The 26123-nt window shown below is 40.2% G+C and overlaps 1 protein-coding gene across 3 annotated transcripts; it reads left to right on the top strand.

The window, feature by feature from the left end:
- Positions 1-225: 225 nt before the first annotated feature.
- On the top strand, positions 226-19925 carry Det1 (DET1 partner of COP1 E3 ubiquitin ligase). Of its 3 annotated transcripts, XR_006850204.2 has the most exons (6): positions 226-356; positions 3166-4258; positions 6967-7154; positions 10706-10823; positions 16046-16237; positions 19283-19420. XR_006850204.2 is itself a non-coding variant. In XM_046436978.2 (5 exons), the coding sequence occupies exons 2-5, from the start codon at positions 3176-3178 to the stop codon at positions 19470-19472; spliced, it is 1653 nt and encodes a 550-aa protein (XP_046292934.1). In that variant the 5' UTR covers positions 226-356; positions 3166-3175; the 3' UTR covers positions 19473-19925. The 3 variants fall into 3 exon arrangements, 2 of the variants coding, with proteins under 2 accessions (XP_046292934.1, XP_046292945.1); XM_046436978.2 differs by lacking the exon at positions 10706-10823 and having other exon boundaries at positions 19283-19925; XM_046436989.2 differs by lacking the exons at positions 10706-10823; positions 16046-16237 and having other exon boundaries at positions 19283-19925.
- The last annotated feature ends 6198 nt before the right edge of the window (positions 19926-26123 follow it).

Raw genomic sequence — 26123 nt, 5'->3', positions numbered from 1 at the left:
AGAATTCTTATTCGTGTATTTGAAATGTGTCCTGCTGGTACACGGGTACTTCCACAGGAGAGAGGATTGGTGCCCAGGTTAGGACACCAGGTTAATATTTTCTTGGCCGCCACCAAGCCTCTATGACTTCCCCTCCTCCCGACGCCAGGGTCACTACAACATTTCTCAGCTGAACGGTGCCGCGCTCTCCCCACTTCCCGTCTCGCTGGGCATAACTTCCGGTGTGTAGCGGAAGCCAGGTCTGTGGCCGCGGGAGCCCGGGACCCATAGGCATGGCGGGGGCGGGGCCGGGGGAGGTGCGCACGGATCTGGCTGTGGCGTCCCTCGCCCCGGCCCCTTGAACCAGAAGCCGACAGGTGAGGACTTCTGCTTTTTGGTACATTCTCCAAGCCCGTCAGGCCGTCCCCGGCAGTTCCTTTCCGCACCGAGCCCTCGCGACCCCCGCCCTCTCTAAGAATTCCCTTCCCATCGAGGCCCCGCCCCGGGCTTTTCTTTCCGGGGGCGCCTCTTTGGGCACGCGTGTCCGACCCTTGGCGTCCTATTGTTGAGTTGGACGCCGTCGCCTGGAGTTGAGGGATGTGTGTACATGGGAAACTGAGACCCTTAGGCGGAAAGGACTTTGTGTCACACTTGGGTTGCCCGATTCAGCCAGGCTTTCCCAGCTTCTTTCATTTCATAACAAACCGAAACGCCTAGTGCGCGACCCAGGGTGGACTGAGACAATCGAGGTGGGAAAGTAGACGAAGTTATTTCCTGTCTGGAGGATAGCGGGAGACTCAGACATTAAACACAATCATGCAAGTGAAAGTATAAATACAAGTTGTGACAGTTACTCTAGGGAAAACAACGATGAGTCCTAATTTAGATAAGGTGGTCAGGGAAGACCTCTTGAAGGAGGTGACATGTCTTTAAGGGATAACTTGAGAAATTATAGCAAGGGCAGGGAGAATACATTTTAGGACAGGGAATGTTCCTCTTGGGTGCCCGAATTTGCAGAGCACTTGACATGAGGCAGGTCCAGTTTTTAAGAAGAAAGCTTTGCTCCGTGTCAAGCACTGTGATTGGCGTGCAGAATGTGGTAGTGTTTGTGTAGAGCTCACCACCTGGTGAGGGCTTTAGGCATAAGTAAAATATACAGGCAGAGTTGCAGGTGAAATAGTGCAATGAAGGAGACAGGTGGTTAACATATTGGGATTTTATCTAATGGAAAAGTGAAGGAAGACTTCCCTGAAGAAGTGATGATTAAGCTGATATCTGAAATAGGAGTTAGCAAAGCCAGAGGAACTTCTGTAAAGGGCCACATAGTAAATATTTTAGACTTATATGGGCTTTGTTTCAGCTCCTCAGCTGTCCCTTCATAGGGCAAAAGCAGCTATGAGTCATATGTAAATGAATGGTTATGTCTGCCTTTCCATGAAACTTTATCTACAAAAACAGGGAGGCAGGTTAGATTTGGTCTGAGAGCAGTAATTTATGAAGCCCCTCTTGTTGTAGTCTAGATTAGTATATATTTTATATCCTTATCCAGTTATATGACTTATGTATGTGATTGAAACAGTTTTACAAAGCAGTTTGTTACTGTATATATAAATTTTTTTAGGGGGGAGGGGACATTGCTGGACATCAAACTCAGGTCCCAGCACCCCGTCCCCATTGTAGTTTTGATTTGAAGTTCTTTGATGATTAATTGTCATTACCGAGCAAATTGTCATTCATTTGCTTTTTGGCCATTTGTAAGTTGTAGGGCTGAGGATGTAGCCCTGTGGCAGAGCACTCGCCTAGCTTGTGCAAGATCCTGTGTTTGATCCCTGTTACTGCAAAAACAAAAACAAACAACCACCCACAACAGAAACAGAGGGGGGGGGGAATTGTATTTTATTAGTCTTTTTTTTTTTTTTTCCAGTACTGGGGATTGAACTCAGGGGCATTTTACCCCTGAGGTATATCCTCAGCCCCTTTTAAAATTTTTGATACAGAGTTTTGTTATCTTGCCAAGGCTAGCCACAATGGGTTCCTCCTTCCTCAGCCTCCTGATTTGCTGGGATTACAGGGATGGAACACCATACCTGGCCTATTTTGTCCATTTTTAAATTGGGTTTTATGATTTTTTTTTTTAGTTTTAAAAGTTCTATGTATATTCTGGATTTCAGCTCCTTGTCAGTTACATGATTGGCAAATATTTATTTTCATTGTGTAGGCTGCCTTTTCACTTGTTGATTGTGTCCTTTTATGTGCATTGCATATGTTTTAAAGTTTGAAATGTTCCCATTTGTTTGTTTTTGTTTATGCTTTTGATATACCAAAAAAAAAAAAAAAAACATTGCTCAGACCAAATGTCACTAAGCTTCCTTTTACGTTTTCTTTTAGGAATTTTATAGTTATAGATCTTATGTTTAGGTCTTTAATCCATTTGTGGTTAATTTTTGTAAATGGTATAAAGGTCCAGCTTCATTCTTTTACATATGAATATCAGATTTTCCCAGAACTATTACTGTCCTTTCCCTATTGAGAGGTATCAGTATGGTTGTCAAAGATCGTTTAATTAAATATGTGAGAGTTTATTTTCAGGATCTCTATTTCATTGGCCTATATCTATCTTTATGTCACTATCATGCTTTTTTGGTTATCATGGCTTTGTAACATGTTTTAAAATCAGGAAGCATGAGTCTTCCAACTTTGTTATCTTTCAGCGTTTTGGCTCTTTGGGGTCCCTTGAGATTTCATGAAATTATGTTTTTACAATATTTTTACATTGCGATTTTGATAGAAATTGCATTGGAATTGTAGATTGTTTTAGGTAATAGGACCATTTTAATAGCCTGGTAAATATTTTTTGTTTATATGAATGCACAGTGAATGTCATTCTTTTTTTAGGGAATATCTTTCTTAAATTGTTTAAATTTGATTCACTTGTATTCTATTGAACATTGTTATTAGCTGAGCATACTTGGGAGGTATTCCTTGTCAACTCCATCCCTCAAACCTGTTTCTAGGCTTAGAAGTGTCAGAACTATTTCCTGACTATAATCTGGGAGCACAAATTGATGGTCACTCTCATCTCAGGGGCTCCTAGGTTCAGGATAGAAATCTGTCTCACTCGTGTATCTTTACATTTTGGTAAATTTTGTTTTATTTTCTTGACTTCTACCTTACTTTTTTGGGCAGAGATGTGATAATGGATCATCATGTTTCCACTATTAAACCTCGAAGAATCCAGAACCAAAATGTCATTCACCGTTTGGAACGGCGGCGGATAAGTTCAGGCAAGGCAGGTACTCATTGGCACCAGGTTCGAGTGTTCCACCAGAATGTCTTCCCTAACTTTACAGTTGTCAACGTTGAAAAACCTCCTTGTTTCTTGCGTAAATTCTCACCTGATGGACGCTACTTTATTGCTTTTTCTTCTGACCAGACATCTCTTGAAATTTATGAGTACCAGGGCTGCCAGGCAGCAGAGGACCTATTGCAGGGATATGAGGGGGAGATCCTATCCAATGGCAATGACCAGCGGTCAGTCAACATCCGGGGCAGGCTTTTTGAACGATTTTTCGTCCTGCTGCACATTACAAATGTAGCAGCCAATGGTGAGCACCTGAACCGGGAGTGTAGCCTCTTCACTGATGATTGCCGATGTGTGATCGTGGGCTCTGCTGCCTACCTCCCAGATGAGCCTCACCCTCCTTTCTATGAAGTATATCGGAACAGTGAATCAGTGACCCCAAATCCACGGTCCCCTCTAGAGGACTATTCCCTCCACATCATTGACCTTCACACTGGCCGCTTATGTGATACGCGCACATTCAAGTGTGATAAAGTGGTCCTGTCACACAACCAAGGGCTGTACTTGTATAAAAACATCCTGGCCATCTTGTCTGTGCAGCAGCAGACCATCCATGTCTTCCAGGTGACTCCTGAAGGCACATTCATTGATGTGCGGACCATTGGCCGCTTCTGCTATGAGGATGACCTGCTCACTGTGTCGGCTATTTTCCCTGAAGTACAGCGGGACAGTCAGACAGGCATGGCCAATCCCTTTAGGGATCCTTTCATCAACTCCCTAAAACACCGGTTGCTGGTATACCTGTGGCGCCGGGCAGAACAGGATGGTAGTGCAATGGCCAAGAGGCGCTTCTTCCAGTACTTTGACCAGCTGCGGCAGCTGCGTATGTGGAAAATGCAGCTTTTGGATGAAAACCATCTGTTTATCAAGTATACCAGTGAGGACGTAGTGACACTGCGAGTCACTGATCCATCTCAGGTATGGGGTGAGCTCTCCCCTTTACATTGTCAATCTTGGCAAAATGGGAAGATTTCTCTGTTTGCCTGTAGCCAGTCCCTCAGGGATTCACATCTTAGATAGACCAAATGTTTGCCATCGTAGAACTCAAACAGAATCAGCTCTGTTTTTGTTTTGCCACATATATTGATCTGGACACATGAAAACTAAATCTCAAACTATTGACATATAGGTAGTCCACTCTTTGATTATTGTCCTAATTGTTTGGCATAGCATTTTCAGCACTCTTGAGATGGAAGCTCAAATGCTCTAAGTTCAGGGTTTGACAACCTAGGGATAATCCTGTCTTGATTTTGAAAGGCTGTGCTTATGGGGCTGGCTGATTTGGTTTTGGTAATGAGATGAGCTATCCATGCAAAAATGAAATTCCCCTAAAATTCTAACCTTGCTATCCTGCTTAAGTAGTTAAAGTCAATTTAGTTCTCAATAAAATTCTTTTTGTAAGGTAGCTATTAGATAATTTCATTTGATACAGTTTGGAACTTTACCCTGACCTTGCCCATGTATTAAAACATAGGTGGTAGATCAGTGGAAAGATCAAAGGGAATCCCAGATTCCCACTCCACCATGAGAATCATCAGGAATGCAGGTATGAAGGAATTTGAGTCAGGGTGACAGATGTTGGTAGGTGGAGAGGCATTTCTTAAAAGGGAATAAGGGGATATTATGAGCACAGAAATTGCTAAGATTATGGAGTCGAAATACCACGTGGAAATTCGGGGTGCTTTGAGCATAAAGACCAAATAAAAGACCAATCTTTTTTGTACCTTTGCTCTCCCCGCCCCATTCTTCTATTTCCAGATTGCTTCCTTAGGTACTAGTTTGGAAATTCAGAATAGCGAGCCAACTAGTAAACCAGGAAGCCAGCTGAGTCTGGCTTCTCTCATTGACCTGCTATTTAAAGAAACTGTATAGGGCTTTGTTCCCCAAGCCCTCACCAGCCTCCTGTGGTAAAATATCTTCCAACAGTTTTCTTTTGAATCAGAACTTGTATATTCTAAAAAAGCAGAATAATATAGCTGATTATTTTTTTGATTCTTATGATGAACTCACCCATTTACCACATAAGCTTCTAGTTCACCTTATGTGTCATGGGAGATTGGTGGTACAGTCCTTGACTTCTATTTCCTCTTGTCCTTAATTTCCTAGTTTGCCCCAGTGGGAAACCTGGTAAAAGTTTGTGTAATTTTATATTGATATAATTATGAGATTCTGGTAAAGCCCTGATATGATCAAAGTGTTGTCCCGGTCTATAGAAAGGACATGAGTTAACCTTTTATTTAGGTAAACCTATAATTACCTTTTTATTTTGGAGGAATAGGTTGTCTGTGATTATTGCATTTGAGATTATCCTTTTTTCTGTTGCTAACTGGTGATTTATATTTTTCTGGTAGCTACAGTAAATTGTAACTAGAAAGCTTCTAGGGCTCTGTCCTTTGCTTACAGAATTTGTAACTCTAAACCCAATCTCCTTGCCCCAGTTGTCATCCTTACTCTTCCCCCAGTTTAATCTGATAGGTTCCAATAAGGTTGATGAGTAAAAAATGCATCCAGACACAAAGCCTTGGTAATATTATGGGTATTATTCTCACGTTACCCTCCAGTCTTTTTAATTTACAGCCAAATTTAATTCCAGGTACTGAAAAAGCCATGTAATAGAAACTCTGGGAAGAATTAATTACTAGTAAAACAGGTACACCTAATGGCTCTAGAAATTGGTAATGGAGATTTAAACAGAGGAGAGTGAAATACTAATCCTGGTGTTCTGAAAACTTCTAGAGTCCTGTTGGAAGCTTGCAAACGAATCCATTCTGCTACATTCACAGTGACAAAAAGTGTGTGCTTCCTGTTAGAGCACTGTACTGGAGATTTGAAGGAAGAAGGCTAGTCACCTAGAGGCCCATTCAGAAAAAGCAGTAACTGCCATCTATGGCATTTGAATGCTTTTCAGGTTCCCCCTCTGATCTTAATTGCTACAAATCTCAAATGCATCTTACAAATGCTCTTGACTGAAGGAACATTTATGAAGAAAGAAATGGAAAATGCCTCTCTGATTTTTCATTTGTTCAGCAGTAGTATCCTGCGTGGATGCAACTTGCCCAGGCAGTTTTAGCACACAATGTACTTAAGGCGTCTCTCTGCATGTTAGAAATATTAAGAAGGAAAAATAAATGCCCCTAAATTGAACTTTCAACTGTACACATACAAGAGAAAATCATTTGCCAACAGGCAGCCCCAGGCTGCAAATCACTTTCTCAGCAGGAAAGAAAATTAAATCTGGCATTTTAAAGCTTTTTTTTTTTTTTTTTTTTAAATCTCAGGATGGGTTGGGAGCAAGAAGGGAATAAACACTTGGAAGGAAAAATATTGAATGTGCACAGTTTGAAATGAATGATTGAAAACCTTTCTATACATAATATTCTGGCAACTCAATAATTCTAGCAGCAAAGATGCAATTGGGAAATCTGAAAACATTGAGACTCTTTATTGATAAGGCCACTGATGTTTCTTCCTTTCCCAGAACCACTGGCAGCCATGTATCTCCTGTAGTGCTAAAGCTGAGGGTTTTGCTTCTTTTGTTTGGGTGGCATGAATTTTAAGCCAACTGATAAGTTTCTAGGCATATCATTACATTTGGCTGTCCCATACCTCTCTCTCTACCTCCACAGGCATCTTTCTTTGTAGTGTATAATATGGTGACAACTGAAGTGATTGCTGTGTTTGAGAATACATCGGATGAGCTTTTGGAACTCTTTGAGAACTTCTGTGATCTCTTCCGTAATGCTACCTTGCACAGTGAAGTCCAATTTCCCTGCTCAGCCTCCAGCAACAATTTTGCAAGGCAGATCCAGCGCCGGTAAGCTGTACCACCAAGCTTCACAAGCTTGACTTTCCTTTAGAAAAATTGTTGGTAGGCCAGTAGTCATTTCCTCCAGGACACCCCCCTTCTCTGTCTATCTGGCCTTGGTTAGGTGTACCTGTTGTAACCAGTCCCTTGTGTCATGCTGACTTCTCTCTCTTTCAATACTTATGGAATTTGTGCATCATTATATAGATTCTTTCTAGAGTGTATGTAAGCTGTAGATAGTGTGTCTGTTTATTACTATATCATCAGTGGTGCACTGTTGAATACTTAAATGTTTGTTGAATGAATGAGTAAGGAAATCATTTTAGAACTTTTGCTTAAATATGGTGTGTTGAACACATGAATCTATTTCTCTTTCACTGCAAAACTCTCTCAAAATGACAATAAAGAAATTAGAGGTGTGAACCTTAAAGAACATAGAGAATGAGAGAACAGACAGTTGGATACAAGATATTAATAAAATTTTGGAGGCTGAAGAGCCAGGGGATGAGGTAGCATACCTCAGGGAGAAAGACTTAAGGCTTCTGAGCTTAGTTATCAAGAAACAAGCCTGCCTTGGAACACAGAGCTCCAAAAAGGGTCAGAGATTGGAGGAGGCTCTAGGTCCCTTCCAGGGTACCTGTGAGGTGGGTTGAAATTAGAATTGTCAGACTCTCTAAAGCCCTTCCCTAAGCCTTCAGCAGCCAAAATACTCTTCCCCTACCTTCATGAAGGGTTTCAAGTTTATTCTCTGGACATAGTAAACCAGAGAGGCTCTGGTCTTCATGAGACAGCGCTGACAGTGGGGTGAAACATCAAGCTTAAAACAGAAATTAAGTGAAAGTTGACATACTGAAGGGTAAGATACCTATTTTCTTTTCCAGATATGATATTCAGGTTTATGTCCCATGCAGGAGATAGAGATTTTTCCCTAGGGAAACTGACCACTCCCAAGAAGAGACCTTCAAGTATTGATACTTGGAGTTCCTTCACCAAATACCCTGGCCATCCTAAATTGATCCATACCAGTTAGCAAGGTCCTCTTATGAACCAGAGCTTCTAATAATTACCTTAGTTCATTTTCAAGAAAGAAATAGTTTCTTTGGGCTAAGGACCCAAACTAAATCTTGTGCTAGTCAAATAGGACCTCAAATATCTTAATTGTTCTAACCTTAATCAGGTATGGAAGATATTTGCCTTAGTTTCCAAGATGGGTCAAACCACAATAAGTGGTTAAATCAAATTAAGTATTACTGCTACTGGGAAAAAATGAGCAAAGCAGGTATCTTAAGTTAGTGGCCTCATAAAAGGATAGTATTCAACTGGAAATAGAGAGAGATTGATGTTCAGACAACTAACTTGCCTATCCTTTTTCTCTGGTGCACACAAATCTTTTGCCTTATTAGCATCTCTACTCAATTAGAAGGAGTTTTTGGACATGGCTCAGATTCTGCTTTTTTCATTGTGGAATGAACTCTTTCTTTTATTTATTTGCAGTACTAGGGATGGAACCCAGGAATCTTCTTGTTTCAAAATTAACTTATTTATTTATTTATTTATTTAATTTTAATTTTGAGACAGGGTCTTGCTAAGTTTCTTAGGGCCTTGCCAGGTTGCTGAGGCTGGCCTTGAACTTGCAGTCTTTCTGTCAGCCTCCCCAGCTGCTGTGTTTACAGGTGTGTGTCCCTGCTCCTGGCAAAAATTAACTTTTAAATTAAGCAGATCATTAAATTCAAAAGGTGGGTACACTCAGAGACGTCCCTGAGAGGTAAGCTTCATTAGGGTAGGGATTTTTGTGTATTGTATTCACTACCATATTTGCAGCACCAGGGCCAATGTCTCATTTGAGAGGAGCTCATATATATCTGTTGAATGAATGGAGTATCCAAAAAGTAAAGGAAACTATTTTCTGAAAAGTATTTCACAGTGCCTCTGGAATTAAGAACTGCAGGAGACATCTGGAGGAGGAAATAAAGAGAAAAATTGTATATTTTAGCTCAGTGGTCTTCAAAATAGTTTTTCTTCATATGATCAAAGGATTTTTAAGAAATATAGGTAACCTTCACAGTTTTTAATTGATCTCTAATTTTTTTTAACTATTACTACTAAAATTAGTTTTAGAGGATACTATTCTCAGTCTATATTGAACAATAACATTTAAAAATAAAATAATTGCCAGGCATGGTGGTGCATGCCTGTAATCCCAGCAACTAGGAGGTTGAGGCAAGAGGATTGCAAATTCAAGGCCCGCCTCTGCAGCTAGCAAGCCTGTGCAATTTAGTGAGACCCTATTTCAAGACAAAAAATAAAAAGGACTGAGGTGGTAGCTCAGTTGTAAAGCAACCATGGGTTCAATCCTCCTCAGTACCAAAAATAAAATAATAATAATAATAAAATTATTGTTTGATTCCCAGAACCATACACACACATGCAGAAATAATAAAATCATTATGGCATTCTTTTTTTTTTTGCACAAAGCCAACAGGGTTATGAGATCTTTTATGTAGTTCAACATAGAAGGTGACACCAAAGTAACTGAAGTTACAGTTTGTGTGCCTCCATCTCCCACCCCTATATTCTGATCCAGTGGCTGCCAAAGACAGAAGGGGTGAAGTAGGGTGCTTGATCATGGAGAAAGTTGCTGTGGTTGGCCCCCACAGATGGGAAAAGAAAAGGTTTCATTTCTTCACAATCTGAATGACATCCTCGTCCTCCAATGTATGGTCGTTACCCACTTTCTGTGGATTGTGTTTCACAGAGAGACCCCAGACCAGAGCGTATTTAAATTCTTTTGATAAGATTTTTGTGAATCTTCATGCAGAAATCCTCCACCGTGGTCCTGGAGTAAGGCAGCAGCACTGGAGATGTGTAATCTGGTAACTAGCCTTTGGGTTTGGTGTAAATTCTCACTAGTTTCAAATAGTCCCAGATCTTTTCTAACAGGTCATCAAAATTCCAGTGGTGATGGGCAGAGATGGGTACACAGTGAGGCACTTTATAGATGATATCCAATTCCTCAATGGAGATTTGATCGATCTTATTTAATACATAAATACAGGGAATATAAACCCTGTTTCCTTCCACCACATCAATGAGGTCATCAGCTGTGGCATTACTACACAAAGTCACATCAGCATTATGAATTTTTTATTCAGCCAGAATGCTCTTCACAATTTCAGCATCCAGCTCACTCTGAGGGCAGGTAGCTGTGAGATTAATGCCTCCTTTATCTTTCTTCTTAAAGCCAATGTTGGGAGGTTTACTATTCAAGCGAATACCAAAGCCTTCCAATTCATTTTCAGTTATCTTCTTATGTCCTAGTGGCTTCAGGACTTCCAGAACAATCAGGATCAAATTGCATGTTCAGGTCACTGCAGTAACCTGACAGCCCCTACCTTTCCCATCCTTGGCACCTTCAATGATACCTGGGAGATCCAGAAGCTGTATTTTGGCACCTTTGTATGTGATGACACCAGGCACAGTAGTTAGGGTAGTAAATTCATAGGCTGCCATTTCAGAATATACCCCAGCCAGGTTACTCAGTAGTGTTGACTTCCCCACAGATGGAAAACCCACAAACTTAAATCAAGCATCACCAGTGTTGGCCACATCAAAACCTTCTCCTGGCCCACCACCTCCACCACCTTTTGGAGTAATGAGTTCTCTACGAAGCTTAGCAAGGTGAGCTTTAAGCAGCCCTAGGTGGTGTGCTGTTGCCTTGTTCTTTGGAGTCCGAGCCATCTCGGCTTTGATCTCTGCGATCTTTGCTAAGGTGCTACTCAGGTGGCGAGTCTTGGGGGTACAGCGCAATCTCCCATTATGGCATTCTTTTGGATAGCCAAAGGACTGTATCTATCATAGTAATTTGGTGTTCAAGTTGTTTGATATAAGAAATATAGAGCAAATTATTCCCATTATATTGGAAATTTTACACTGTTTCTTCCTATTTTCAAATTCATATATTATTCCATCTTAACCAAAAAAGTGTATCCCAATATAATATATTTTGTTGACTACCCTGTCATACTTGAGTCACTGAAAATATAATGTATATGTAAATAGAAATTATTTTTCATTTCGTATGAACACTAGACTCTAAATGCTAAATTTTATGGTACTCTTTTCTTAATAATCTTTTGATAAAAAATGGAAGAACATGGGCCCATTGTCAGAATTAAAAAAAAAAAATGATAACCAAGGATCATGAATCATTTCCTTTATCTTAAAAGAAAACAAAACAACAGTATAAGGAATAAAGGGAATCAGGGACTTAAAATTTGTTAGATATAGTTGAGGAACTCTCCAAGGACATAGAATAAAAAGGTAAGGAATATGGAACAGAAACAGTTAAAAAAAGGATCTGCCCATGAGGGCCAGGATGTGGCCCTACATTTTTCTAATTCTAGAAGAATAGAAAAAAATGAAGGGGATGAACTCATATGAGCATTTTTTAGTACTGAGGGATATAACTTTCCCAATTGGCAGGGCCATCCAGTGGTTACTGGAACTGATTCATTGACTGTGTTTTCATGAAAGCTGAGTTAAACTTTCAGGAATTTTTGCAAGCTGATCGTTAAACATAGCCATTATTAAAAATTATTTCATAGTTATTGATTCCTTATTTTGCCATAATTGGTGCTCTCAAGGTTATTTTTATCTTATGTGTGTAGTAAAAGCACTGTATAATGATGTGCCATGGCTGATCTCTTGACAACTCCATTTGATGATGTCACATTATTACCTTGAAATTGACCACAGCAGGAAGTTTTACACCACAGAAATTGGCGTGTGCTACAAATCATGATTTTTTTCCCCCAGAGAAAAATTAATAACCTTTATCAGCATACCACTGAATCTGTCATGTACCCAGTATAGTCAGTGCACTGAGGCATATCATTATGAAATTTTAGAACATTCAAAATAAGGGAAAATTGTAAAACCTTTCAGAAAGAATATTTCTATGTAAAAAAAAAAAAAGTAAGTCAGCTAGATGACATTGAATTTATTAATAACAATATTGAAAGATTTAAGCTACTAAAATCATTCTCAAAATTTTATGAAAAAGGGGATTTCTATTCTAGAATTTTATATCCAAATAATAGAGTAGAACAAGGATGTTTTCAGATTTGTAAGATTCAAAAAATTACTTCCTGTGTACCTTTTCTGAGGAAGCCTTAGGAAAATGTATTTCACCAGTAAAACACAAAGGAATGGTATGCAGGAAATGGAGAATACTGGAGAGAGGCTGACAGAATTCTGAGGATGACAGTAAAAGGAAGTTGCAGGATGGCAGTCCAGTAGTCAGACCAGATGGCAATAAGAGCATGGAAGATTGCAAGAGAATGTATCCCAGGAGAAAACAAAATTGTGATAATATCTGGGGTTTTGAATATATTAAGAAATTATCACAGGACTGGGGATGTAGCTCAGTGGTAGAGTGCTTGCCTAATGTGCCCAAGGTCCTGAGTTTAATCTCCAATCAACACACACAGAAAATTGTCAGTTCTGTTCTAGTGGGGTTGTCAGTGGTATTTGAGTAAAAGCTTTTTAAGGAGATTAGGTAGCAAGCCATGTGGATATGAGTAAGAAGAATATACTAAACAAAGAAAGTAGGACATCAAAACATCCTGAGATGTTTCTGATGCATTTGAGGCATACCAAGGTGACCAGGGTGGCTGGATTGGAGATGGAATCAGAAACCAGATTGGGGGGGCTAGGTAAAAATGGCCATTCTATGGCTTTGATTTTCACTCTAGATAGATTGTACAGTTTGAACAGAGGAATTATGTAGTCTCACTTAGGTTTAACAAAATCACTTTGACTGCTTACGTTCTGGTGACTGGAGGGCTAGAGTAGAAGCAGAGACACCAGCAAAGAGACTATTGCAAAGATCCAATAGATAAAATTGTTACATTGTTTCCTGCCACAGGCTTAAGGTTGGTTGGCTTCCCCCCACCCCCACTATCACTGATATCTCTCAGGCACATAGAAAATTGCCTGGCACATACCAGATCTTCTGTAATTATTTGTTGATTAACAAGTAGCTTAACTGGGTGCAGTTAATATGTGCAGTAGTGTACACATGTAATCCCAGTGATTTGGGAGGCTGAGGCAGGAGGATCCAAAGTTCGAGACCAATTGGGCAATTAAGCGAGACACTGTCTCAAAAAAAAAAAAAAAAAAAATTTGGGGGAATAGTTCAGAAGCCATTGGTTTCAATCCCTAGTATGCCTCTTCAAAAAACAAAACAAAAACAGTGTGGTAGCACTGGGCTAGTAAGTGATTGTATTCTCAAAGTAGTTTGAAGTTAGAGACCAGTAGGTTAGTGAAGGATGGGATGTAGGTTATTAAAGGGCAGAGTCAAATATGATTCTAATGTTTTTTACTTGGTCAGCTTGCAAGAGAGTTGCCATTAAACTGTAGTGGCAAAACCTGTGGATGGACCAGATTTGGGAGAGAAGATCAAGGTTCTATACGTGAGAGGTTTAGTAGTTTGTCAAAATAGAGTGTTAATTGTGTCAGAGCCACCTGACAGGTCAGGTAATAAGGACTGATAATTAAATATTTTTAGTAGAGATCACTAGTGAGCTTGGCAAGAACAGTTTCAGTTAGATGGAGGGGGTGAAAAACTGGGTGTGTTTAAAGAATAGAGGCTTGGGGCGTAGCCCAATGGTAGAGCATGTGCTTAGCATGCATAAGGCTCTGCATTCAATCCCTAGCACTCCTGCCACCTCCCTCCACCACCAAATAAAAAAAAGGAACCAGGGAGGAAAAAGTTGAAAAGTTGGAGAAAATTTTTTTAAAAAGTATTTTTGTAAAGGAGAGCTGAAAATTAAGTGGCTCATTAAATGAAGAGGAAAATGTTTTTATTTTCCTTATTATTTTGGTACTGGAATTGAACCCAGGGGGCTTAACTATCCAGCCACATCCCCGTCCCTTTTTTATATTTTATTTAGAGACAGGGTCTCTTTGAGTTGCTTAGGGCCTGCTAAGTTGCTAATGCTGGTTTTGAACTTGCAATCCTCCTGCCTCCCGAGCTTGTGGGATTACAGGTATGCCCACTGCTCCTGGCCTTATTTTTTAAATGGGAGAAAAAGATGGCAAGGGTATATGCAGATAGAACTGATCCTGTAGAGAAGGGGGACACTGACATTTGAAGCAAATGGAGAAAGAATTATGTTAAGTATATGAGAGGGGAAGGGATCTGATGCCCAAGTAAAGTGACTGGACATTTATATAGGGACAGACGTAGGGCACATGTGCTGGTGATGGCTTTGAAAAGTCCTGCTTGCTTCTATTTATCACTAACAAAGTAAGCAATGCCATTAGTTGAGAGGGTGCATGGAGGGGATGAAGTCATGGGAGAAAATGGGAGTCCTGGCTGGATTCTGGAAGTGTAGTACGAATGCCCTGCAACAGTAAGGGCCCACATAAGGTTCCTGGTCATATGTTTAAAGTGAACATTCCTGTATGCTTTTCTCTAGCCACAGAGAAAACTGAGTGGACACAGACCTGGAGTAGGCAGAGTTGAGTCATGGTTTTTCTAAGCAAGTATGACAGAGGAGAGATCAAGATTGTTGAGAATGAGTGTGATGGAGTGATTTTCATGATCATGGAATATAAACAGGTTAAGGAGGAAAGGGAGGATGTGACGAAGGTGTTGGATGGCAAAAAGTAGTAGACTATACATCCCGTGGGGTTGAACAATTATTGAGGTAGGGATGAAGAGGGTAGGAGCTATAAAGATCGGAGAGAAGATGGTTGAAAAATGTGTTAGCCTAGCTGAGACTACAGAAGGGTTGTAGTCATTGTTAATGATGAGGTTGAGGGTGGGACATGGGAACAACTGAGGCTGGGAAGAGATCAGGGCACTAGGAGTCTTTGGTGTTAGAAAGATTATATCTGACAATTTTGAGACTACATAGAATTAAGGGAGGTTGATTGGACAGTGACATTGAGCCAGGAGTTAACCTGGAAAAGATGTTAGAGAGTGGCTGCTTCATCATTTAGGAGGGAGCATGGAGAGTGGAGGAGGTGGGTACTGGTGCAGAACAAGAGCTGTTTCAGTCTAAAGGCTATCATAGAGGCTTTGACCCACGATAATTACAAGACCATAAGCCAGCCCCCATCACTTTACCTTCCGAAGTCAGATATATGTTTCTGTCTGTCACTGTTTTTCTGGAAACTGGTGTTTCTGCAGGATTGTATTTAGCTTATTCTTAAACTGTATTTAAACATAGAGTAATTTGTCCAAAAGTTTGATGGAAACTAACTTATAACCAATCCCAAGAAGAATTAAAAGCTGTTTCAGTATTCCCTGCTCTTTACTTCTCCTCTACTCACTATTGGGGATATTAAGTTCTTGAATTTTTCCCCCTAGCTGAGCTGTTATCAAAAGAGTAGAGTTGGGTGTGGTGGCGCATGCATGTAATCCCAGCGATTTGGGAGACTGAGGCTAGAGGATCATGAGTTCAAAGCCAGCCTCAGCAACTTAGAGAGGCACTGAGCAACTCAGTGAGACCCTGTCTCTAAATAAAATACAAAATAGGGCTGGGGACATAGCTCAGTGGTTGAGCACCCCTGAGTGTAGTTCCCGGTAAATGTCCCCCTCAAAAAAGAAGAGTAGAAATAGTTATTATAGAACAGTAATAATTCATTTTAAACTGGTTTGAGTGCCTTTGTTAACTTTTCTAAAGTAATATAATGTTCCCCATTTTTGTTTTCTGCATTTTAAGAGTATTCTGTAGCTAGCCAGACTTATGGTGTATGAGAAAGTCCTAACTTTATTTGATATCTGGAATTTAATATTTATTTACAGAGTGAGTGGTTTTTAGATGTGTTTTTTCAATTTAAAATCCAAGGTAGTTGCTAGGAAAGCCTTCCTCACTGGTGCTGTGTTTTAGGTTCAAAGACACGATTATAAATGCCAAGTACGGAGGGCACACAGAGGCTGTGCGCCGGCTGCTGGGTCAGCTCCCCATCAGTGCACAGTCCTACAGTGGCAGCCCCTACCTGGATTTGTCTCTCTTCAGCTACGATGACAAATGGGTGTCAGTCATGGAGCGACCCAAGACTTGTGGAGATCACCCCATCAGGTACTTTGTCACTGCCACAGCAGCACACTGCTCAAGGGCTGAAGACAGCCTGCTTTCTGTCTTCTCTTTTTCTTGAACATCATTCCATTGTGACTGCCTCTGCTTGTACTGGTGGATTAGACTGAAAGGGTAGGCTGTATCTGTAATGGACTGAGTGCTTTGATCATGTAGGTACTAGTCCTATAAATGAACTACTCCTATCCTTTGCTTGCCATCAAAACATCTAATTCAGATAAATGTTTTTTGTTTTAAAGGTATCTGGGGAAAGGAACTGTACTCTGTGCTAATAGGAAGAGGAATTGGCACTAGGGGGGTTTTTCTGGGAGGAGGGAGTATATCCCTGGAGCCCTAAGCTGGAGCTTGGAAGGTGTTTTCACATAGAAGCCATGGTTGGTAGAGATTTATGGTAGATGTCTTTCATTATTCAGCTTTATTGTGAATTAAATGGATCTGTGTGGTGTATTCTGCTTAATCACTGTTTTATAATAGTTCCTTTGGGAGATTGCAGTCAATTCCAAAAACCAGTTCAACTTTTTTTTTTTTTTTTGAATCATGGAAAGTTTTAAACTTATACAAAAAGTGAGAGAATATGACGACTTTCCATGTACCTTTACCCAGTTTCAGCAGGTACCAATTCATGACCAGTCCTTTTTCATCTCTTCCTACTACAACAACATCCTTTCCTTTCCACTGTCACCCCAGATTGTCTTGTAGCAAATCCCAGTAATCCTAGCATTTTGTCCCTAAATATTTCAGGGAGTTCTAAAAAACAAAATTTAAAATAACAACAACAAAAATTCTTAATATCATCTCAAGAAAATTAACAAAAAGTTATTAATACCACCAAATATCTGGTCAGTTTTCACTTTGCTATGTTGCAACTATTCTTACTGCCTATTATTGTAATTATGGTTACCATCATATTTTGTTTATTCTTTGATTTAGTCAGTATCTAAACAAAATTCATACATTGCATTTGGTAACTGTTCCCTTAAATCTTTTTCATTCTGCATTCTACTTCCCTCTTTTATTTTCCTTGCAATGAAATTGTTGAAGAAACCATGTTGTTTGTTCTGTAGTATTCCCATATTCTAGATTTTGCCCATTGCATCCCTGGGGTAGTGTTTACTATATTTCTCATTCCCCCTACTTCCTGTGCTGGTCATTAGGTTTAGAAGCTTAAACAGCTCACTTTAAACTACAGCCCTTTGTGTGTTGGGGAGTGTGTGAGTAAGGTTAATGTTAATGTGCTTTTACTCATAAAAGCCCATAATGGGCCTCATTTGATATAGTCATGTAGCAGGAGATACATTTCTGTCCTTTCTGACTTCTCTGCCTTCTCGTTTGAAAACATGAACCCAACTAACACATCTGGCAGTGCCATTGTTTTTGACAAAGGGGTTTTCTTGTTGTTCTTATTTTTAATTCAAAATGAGAAATGTAAGGATTAAGATGTTTGAAGAGGTACTCTAGCACCTTTATTCTTTATTGTCTGTTCATTCTAGTGTGTGTCAGTATGCGTGTTTACATTTATATTGTTGTAATTATGATTAGTGTCACACTTTGTAGTGTTTTCTAAACAATTTTCCATCTTCTTGCATAGTCCTCATAATTACAGTCTTAATGATGGCATATTATTTAATCAAGTAGATGTGCCATAATTTATTTATTCCCTTAATGCTGAGCACTTATGCCATAGTAGCTGACTTTAACCAAGTCACTATTTACTTTATTTAGCTTAAATTCTGAGGATATGAATTCTTGGGAATGGGATTATTTTATCAAAGCCCATCTTTAGGTAGGCTTACATTTTGCTTTCTAAAAGGGAAATTATAGAGATATTAATTCAAGGTCGTTCATTTCTAGAACTTGTCCCCAATTCAGCTCCTAGCCTGCCAATTATCTCTAGTTCCTCAAACCAAAAGTCATTTATTTTGCAATTGGGAGGATTAATGTATGGGAGCATAATTAGTCTCACTGTACTGAAGGAAAAATTAAGCTGGGTGTGGTGGTGCATGCCTATAATCCCAGCAGCTTAAGCTAGCCTCAACCACTGTGAGGTGCTAAGTAACTCGGTGAGACCCTGACTCTAAATAAAATAAAAGATAGGGCTGGAGATGTAGCTCAGTGGCCAAATACCCCTGGGTTCAATCCCTGGTACAAAAAAAAAAATAAAAAAAAAATTAAAAACTGCTTAGCATTTTGTGTGTGAAAAAGAAGAACCTTCCAAAATAATTTATTCTTAAAAATGAAAAACAAAAAAGGTAGACTTAGAGCTGCTCTGTCCTATGTGGTAGTTGATACCTGCCTGTGGTTATTGGAGCACTTAAAATGAGATGAGTTTGGGTTGAGATGTGCTCAAATGTCAAATACACACCAGATTTCAAAGATTTAGTTAAAAAATGGGAAATATAGAGACTGGGGTTGTGGCTCAGTGGTAGAACACTTGCCTGGCATGTGTGAGGCCCTGGGTTCGATCCTCAGCACCACCTATAAATAAACAAATAAAGTGAAAAACCCATTGACAACTAAAAAAAAAGGGGGGGGATATAAAAATGGGAAGTATATATATTTTTGTTGAACATAGGTTGAAATGACAATATTTTGGATAATTAGGCTCAATAAGATATTTTATTATAACTAATTTCACCTTTTTCTTATTACTCTTTTAAATGTGGCTACCTGAAAATTTAAAGTTACACGCTTAGATTTGAGGCTTGTATTTTATTTCTAGCCCTGACCTAGACAGTGTTTAGGCAGCATCTTCTGGAAGCCAAGAGGCTATGATTAAGAGTGTAGTAAGGGTCATCTTGGGAAAGAGAAATAACCAGTGACTCAGGACATTAGTAAAATTCATAATCTCTCTGCCCCCAAAATGAATTGTGTAGACCTAGGGGATTTTATAGATTGATAACCTGGGGCTGATGTATGAGATTTCATTAATGAGGTAAAACAAATGAGTTGCTGTATCCCCCACTGTCCAGATTTTAAGGTGGTAGTGAATATCAACATGATCCTCTCTTTCTGTCTCCTTTTTCCATTTAGGTTCTATGCCCGGGACTCTGGCTTGCTTAAGTTTGAGATCCAGGCAGGCTTACTGGGCCGCCCCATCAACCACACAGTGAGGCGCCTCGTTGCCTTCACCTTTCACCCTTTTGAGCCTTTTGCTATTTCTGTGCAGAGGACTAATGCTGAGTATGTTGTCAACTTCCATATGCGACACTGCTGCACATAGGTGCGTGACCACAGCCAGGTTATCTGGCCTTCCAGGACTTTGCCCGCTGCTCATTTCAGTGGATTAGAGTACATGCTGCCAACTACCAGCTCTGTGGGTTTTGTACTGGTATACCTCACATGGAACAGAGCCAGGGAGGAGCAGGGGCTCAGCATAATGGGTTTGTTTATTGTATACAATACTGCTACTGATTGATTTGAAATCCTTTTGCTTTTTCCCTGTGGGAATGCCCAGCATTAATTGAGTCCATTTAATTTGTATTTAGCATTTTATTGCTGTGAAGATAAAAGCATTATACCTTAACCCCTTTCATGTCACTTCTTTGGCATTATGGTATGCAGCCCAAAGCAGGTAAATCTTGTTCATAAGAACTGTGTACAATTTTCCACTTACCCAACAAGCAGAACTATCTTTATAATAAAAAATTAAAGCCTTGGTATTTTCTTACTTAAACATATCTTGTCTGATGACTGCCTTATGTTCCCATCACACAATGGTTTTTTAGTGCTTGGGTTCCAGGAGGGACTGAAAGAGACGAGAGTCCTTGATGCAGCAGCTGCCCTGGGAGCGTAAGAGGTGAGTGCCAGCGTGGAAGACATTTACTTCCAGGATTCTTTCCCTCCCCAGGGTTTTCTCCTGGTAATTGTTACAGCTGGAGGAGTGGGGCATAATTGTGTGTTCTCATGTGGAAGCATGCTCGTGTCTGTACCATCTGTGTCATGCAGGTGGAAGAGCTAGCAGCCCTTGTTGGCCATAGTAGAAACAAACACTGAGTAGCACGTACTGTCCTTCCATTAGTGGGAGCTGGAAAACTCTAGGTATCCCTAAAGAGATCAAACTGGTTGTCCCTGAGTGACTGAGCTGTCACAGCTATACTATAGACAACTGCTGGCCCCTGGCCTGCATCCTTCTGTCACATTTTTAACCAGTCTCCTCTGGAGGGTTTCTCAAACTATTTATGTTTTCATCTGCATAATGCATCCCCTGGTAATGTAGTCAGTCTGTTTAGCGACATCTGCCTTTGAAGGTAACTTTGAAATGTTGAGTTGCAAAGCAGGCTGTGAAAGGAGCCATGGATACAAACAGCTGGATCCTTTATTCCCTGTGCCTTTGAGAATGTAAAGACTGATATGAGATGCTGACCCCCACCAAAAGACAATATGGTTAATTTCATCAATATTGAACAGCTAAATCCATTCTCATTCAACCTTTAACACAAGATTTGAGCAACTACTATGAGTCAGGTAGCTACTATGCACAGATGCTAAAGATGAGGAGAGAAATTGATTCTTGTAATACAATATAGTTAAAGCTCTAGTAATGTCTCTCTGAGGATAATGGAAGGAGATGGAGTAGAGGCAAAGAAAGAAATACTGGGGAAGGGGCACTGAAATTGGATAAATAGGAGTGCATTGTGTGGGCCAGGGTAGAGGATATTTCAAGGAAAAACTGCATGTACAGAGGCAAGAAAATGAAAAGGCCTTAGAGGTAGTAGCCTGGCAGATAATCTAATAAGTCTACATGAGCTGGGGTGGAGAGGCAGGGGAGAGGTGACTGAACAGGTAGGCTGCCACGATATCATGAGAGGTCTTGTGCATAGTGCTAGCATTTTACATTGTGGAAGGCATAACATGAATTTCACAAAGGTAACTTTGAGCAGAATGGAAAGTGGTGGGAGTGAACTCTAGAGAGAGAGAGGGAGGCCAGGTAAGTCACTGGTGGTCATCTAGAGAAGAAAAGGACATCCCTGGGCCTCTCTGGATGGATGAAATACTTTGTAAATCATGATGAGCTTTGGTTCCAGTGGTGCAAGTGGTCAAATCATGTATGAACAGCAGTCCTGTTCTTGTGTTCAAATACTTATTTCCCTAGGAGTCTGATCATGTGTTTGTGAGGCCACACTAGAGAGAGGGAGGTCAGATAGGCAAGGGCAGCACCTAACTCTTTCTAAACCCCACCACAATCAACTTGAGACTCCACTGACACCTCTGGCCCCTGACCCAAGCTGGGTTAATTAGAGGACTAAACTGCTGGAACAAGAGGCCCCTCTAGGCAGTGATTCAAACAAGATTGGACTTTGGTTTTCTTTCTGTCCCTCCAGTCAACTTAGGGCAGATGTTCAAAGTTCAAAGTGGTTCTTTGACACACTGCCTTTCAAAGTCCTGTCGTCTTTTTTCTCTGCTGTCCTCTGTGGCATCTTCCTGGGAAGAGGATGAAAGAGCATGAAGGAAGCTGCCTGGTCACAGGCTCCTGTGTGTCCATTAGTGACATTCGTTACTTCTGATTCACAGTCCATGGGAGATGTCTCCTTAACCATATGGCTGCATGTAATAAGCAAGAGAGCCTGGGAAACACAGTGTACCTACTCAGCCATGTGCCGGGTATGCTTGAATTCAGAATAAGAAAAAAGCGAGCTTTGGTGGATAATTAGCTGTCTCTGACACTGAGCATCTCCAGTAACTCTCATTTCCCCTCAGGTCCTCTCCTTTTTTTCTTATGTAGCCTAGGTCATGTGGTTTTGACACTGTACACCACTCCCTGCAATTGCACTTCAACATCTTGCTGTTGTACTTCCTTAATGCTAGTTTAGAAAAATCTCAACTCTACATATTTGTGTTTGAACATGTGAAAATTGCTGTAGGAAAACCATGTCTGTTCTTAAATTCTTGATCACAGACAAAATGGACACTCAGAAATCCTCATATATTCTCTTTATCTATTTATTTTCCCTCTCTTGGCAACTACTTTCACCTACCACTGTCCTCAGAATTCTTTGCACTTCTCAGTTGGCCATCTTGCTGCCTTTATCATGGCAGAAGTGGAAATGATCATGTAGGAATTCCCTTCCATTTCACTTTGTGTCAAATCCTGTGTCTTGCATCTGTTCTTGTTCTTTGCATTTTCTCCTGATACAGTGAATGACATATTCCTGCTTCTCTGAAATGCCAGCTTCTCTACCTTCCATTGAATCCTATTTCCTTTTCACTTATCAAAAGATTTTGGACTTTGTTCCTATAATTATTTTCTCTCTGCGTATCATCTCTTGATGGATATGCTCTAAGACCTTCTGCCTTTAAAACCTCCTGTTTTGGTTCCCTCATTCCCCTTTAGTTAGTGCACATTTCTCTGCTGTCATTCACAGCAGAACTTCTCAAAAGAGTTGTCTGTCTGTTTTCATTTCCCTCTGTTCCATTTTTCCACAACCCACTCCAGAAAGGTTTCTCTCTCCCCCACCCCCTCATTGCACTGACACTGCAGTTGTCTGGGTTTTCAGTGATTTCATGTTGCCAGTACCTCTTCTCCCTCTCTTATTGAGCTTCTCAGTGTTGGACATAGTTGCTTTCTCTCTGTATCAGAAACACTTGGTTCTCCTGGTTTCTGGGATAGCATATGGCTCTGGTGTTCCTTCTGCCTTCCTGATTTTTGCTTCTAGGTCTCCTCTCCTGACTTCCTCTCTACTCTAGTTGTTGGAGTGCCCCAGTGCTCACTAAGTCTTGGATTCTCACCTATTTTTCCCTATTTTTAGTCAATTTCATCCATTCCCATCATCTTAAATTCTAGCTTTATATTGATGACTCTCAAAGCTATAACTCTATCCCTGACCCCTTCCTTGAGCTCTAAATTCATTTATCCCATGACTTACATGACCTCTTCATTTAGATACTGAATAGGTATTTCAGAACTAACATGTCCATAATAATTCTGTGATTCCTACCCCTACCTCCAGCCTATTTTCCTTTTAAGATTTTCCATATGGTTGGGCATGGTGGCACACACTTGTAATCCCAGTGACTTAAGAGGCTGACTTGAAAAGATTGCAAGCTCAGAGCCTTGGCAAACAAATAATAATAATAATAATAATAATAATAAAGGGTTGAGGTTGTAGCTCAGTGGAAAAGCCCAGGTTTGAAATCTAGAATCACCCCCCCGCCTCCCCCCCAAAAAAAATTCCATATGGCTTTAAGATCTACCTATTTACTCGAGCCACCGCTTATAAATTGTTCTCAGTTTCTCTTTTTCTATCACTTTCCACTCCTGCCCTCCAATATCTGACTTTACAGTAGGGATGTGCCCTGAGCAATCTAAACTAATGGTATCATTTCCATATTCCTGCCAGTGTCTAAAATGGGATCCTAGGCCAAAACTCTTCAGTTAGTTTGGGGATGTCCTGTGTCTTAATTCAGGCTTGTGATACCACAAGGTAAAGAGTTCTGGGGAATATTTCTGTTTTGAGAATGTCAGGAAACACATAGCCTACATTTCCATCGTCCAAGACCCCATGACCATACTTAAAAAGAAGCTGCACCAGAATAAAACTGACTTCTAGATGCAGAATGAAGAACAGGAAAGAATCTTGCTCCTTGATGATGTGCTGGTTGGCTGGAACACATAACCCTGAAACCTACCCTATATCTGGATTTCTAGTTCTGCAAGACAGTACATTTCCTTAATTGTTTAAGTCACTTTGAATCGGGTTGTCCATTTCTTGGAATTGAAAGCAAATTAACATTTGGAAAGATAATAATCTTTTTTTTTTTTTTTTTCCTTTGTGGTACTGGGGCTTGAACTTAGGTTCTACCACTGAGCAACTTCCCTAGCGCTTTTGTTTGTTTTTTAAATTTTGGGACAGGGTCTCACTAAGTTGTCGAGGCTGACCTTGAACTTGTGATCATTTTGCCTCAGCCTCCCAAATTTCTGGGATTACAGGTGTCTGCCACTATGCATGACAGATTCATGAAGTTCTTGCTGGCTGGGTACTTTCTTAGAAGCAGTTTGAGTTTCTGTGAGGCCCTATGATGCAAGGATTCCTGTTCTTGAATTTCCATGTTTCTCTGGCTCTTCTATAGTTCCTTGCAGCCATACTTGAGTTGGCATGAGTGTTTCTTGTAACTAAGAGGATTTAACTAAATAGGACATAAAGCACCCAGTCCATTGTGTACTTGGGTGGCTTGAATTCTTAATCTGTGTGTGTGTGTTTATATTAGCTTTGTTCCTCAAGGATTAAGGTAGCTATCAGTACATTCTAGCATCTTCTCCATAAATGTCTAAGCTCAGAAATCTTTGGAGAAACAAGTTCTTTGGAACCAAAATGTTTAAGATAAGCAGGGACAGACTCAGAGAATCTGTCTTTAAGATGTGAATTCTTTCTTGAACTTATCTCTGCTGGCCAGAGAGCTGGCATGTCAACATGAGTGAAGCTGCTCTGGATCTTTGAGAGAAAGATTCCATTGAAATATAGCAAAGCCTCTTTAATTTGGAGCTCTTACAGAGAAGCACAGTATAAATGAGTGAAAGGCCTAAATTAGATAATTTTAAAAAGAATGGTAGCTTCATTATTTTCGAGTACATGGAGTAACTTAAACTCAGCAATGAAGTGTTCCATTGTAGAAACCCTTAGGGACATTCCTTAATGAGTAGATTATAATTATTGGTAATCAGCATAAAGGTTCTATGCAATTCGTGCTTTGACATCAATTGAGCTTATTAAATGATTTTGATGTTCCAGGGGGCAATTTTGTTTACAACATTAATTTGCTCAGTATATATCCTTTATTGGCTATAATTCTCTGTTGCTTAAAAAGAAAACTTCTAAAGCATCTCCATCAGACAACATTTGATTTTCTTTGTAAGAGACTGATAAGTATATAGTAGGTTTGGGATTGTTGTGTTTTGTTTCAGTGCTAGGGATTGAACCCAAGGTCTTGAGCATGCTAGGCAAGCACTCTACTACTGAGCTACACTACCAACCTTTTTTACTTTATTTTGAGACAGCTTCTCACTAAGTTGCCCAGGCTTGTCTCAAACTTGTGATCCTCCTGCCTTAGCCTCTCAAAATTGTAAGATTACAGGTATGTGCCACCATGCTTAGCTGGATTGGGATTCTTTACTCATGGTGCCCTGATAGAATGGTGGAAACAGTTCCATCTTGCATGAAAAGCCTAGTGCAAACCTTGGCTGTGGAATACCAGGTTTAATAATAAGAAATTTACTGAGTCTCAGTTTCTCCTCTGAAATGGGGTTGGGTTTTCTACTTTGTAGGGTTGATGTGAATGCTGAATGAGTAATTAAAGCTCAATACAGTAAGTACTCAGTAAATGCTAGCTACCTTCTTCCTTCTCTCTAGACCTTTTGGCCTATGTGGTAGGTTCTCTCAACTCTTTCATGTCCCAGAGATAGCTTTCAGCCCTGGTATTAACTCTTCATTCCCTGGTGACTAAGTGACATAAACCTGACCCTTCTCCAGGCCCAACCCCTGCTTACCCACCAGAGACTGGAAGCATCTGAAATACTGCCATTCTGCTGCCACACACACTACTAGCATATACAGATTTTAAACCAGAGCATTCCTAATCCTCTTTGTAGCCAAATATATTGGGTGCTTTGTTTGTGAGGGTTTGTTATTATCGTATTGCTGATTAACATTATTAAAAGCTTACTATAGGCTGGAAGCCATGGTAAGCATCTTATGAAGGAAAGTAATGACTGCATTTCATAAATTCTGAGATGCATTTTAAAAATTTGGAGTCTAAAAATTGCATTTATCAAGGTCAGCCAGGCTGCAGTCATCACCTGTGCATGTGCAAATTGGGCATATTCTTACCATTTTGATTATTTTTTTTAAATGATGTGCATTGTTGGTGCTACAGGTGT

Source organism: Marmota monax, unplaced genomic scaffold (genome assembly GCF_021218885.2).
Source record: "Marmota monax isolate L192 unplaced genomic scaffold, Marmota_monax_Labrador192_F-V1.1 WCK01_AAM20220418_F8-fsc00005, whole genome shotgun sequence".
Taxonomy (NCBI): domain Eukaryota; kingdom Metazoa; phylum Chordata; class Mammalia; order Rodentia; family Sciuridae; genus Marmota; species Marmota monax.
This window is presented reverse-complemented; position numbering and strand designations above follow the sequence as displayed.

Excerpts from the sequence above, each read along its gene's own strand:
- Det1 (XM_046436978.2), top strand. The coding sequence starts at position 3,176 with ATGGATCATCATGTTTCCACTATTAAACCTCGAAGAATCCAGAACCAA. Across the intron at positions 4,259-6,966 it reads GAGTCACTGATCCATCTCAG|GCATCTTTCTTTGTAGTGTA; the intron begins GTATGGGGTGAG and ends CTACCTCCACAG. Across the intron at positions 7,155-16,045 it reads GCAAGGCAGATCCAGCGCCG|GTTCAAAGACACGATTATAA; the intron begins GTAAGCTGTACC and ends GCTGTGTTTTAG.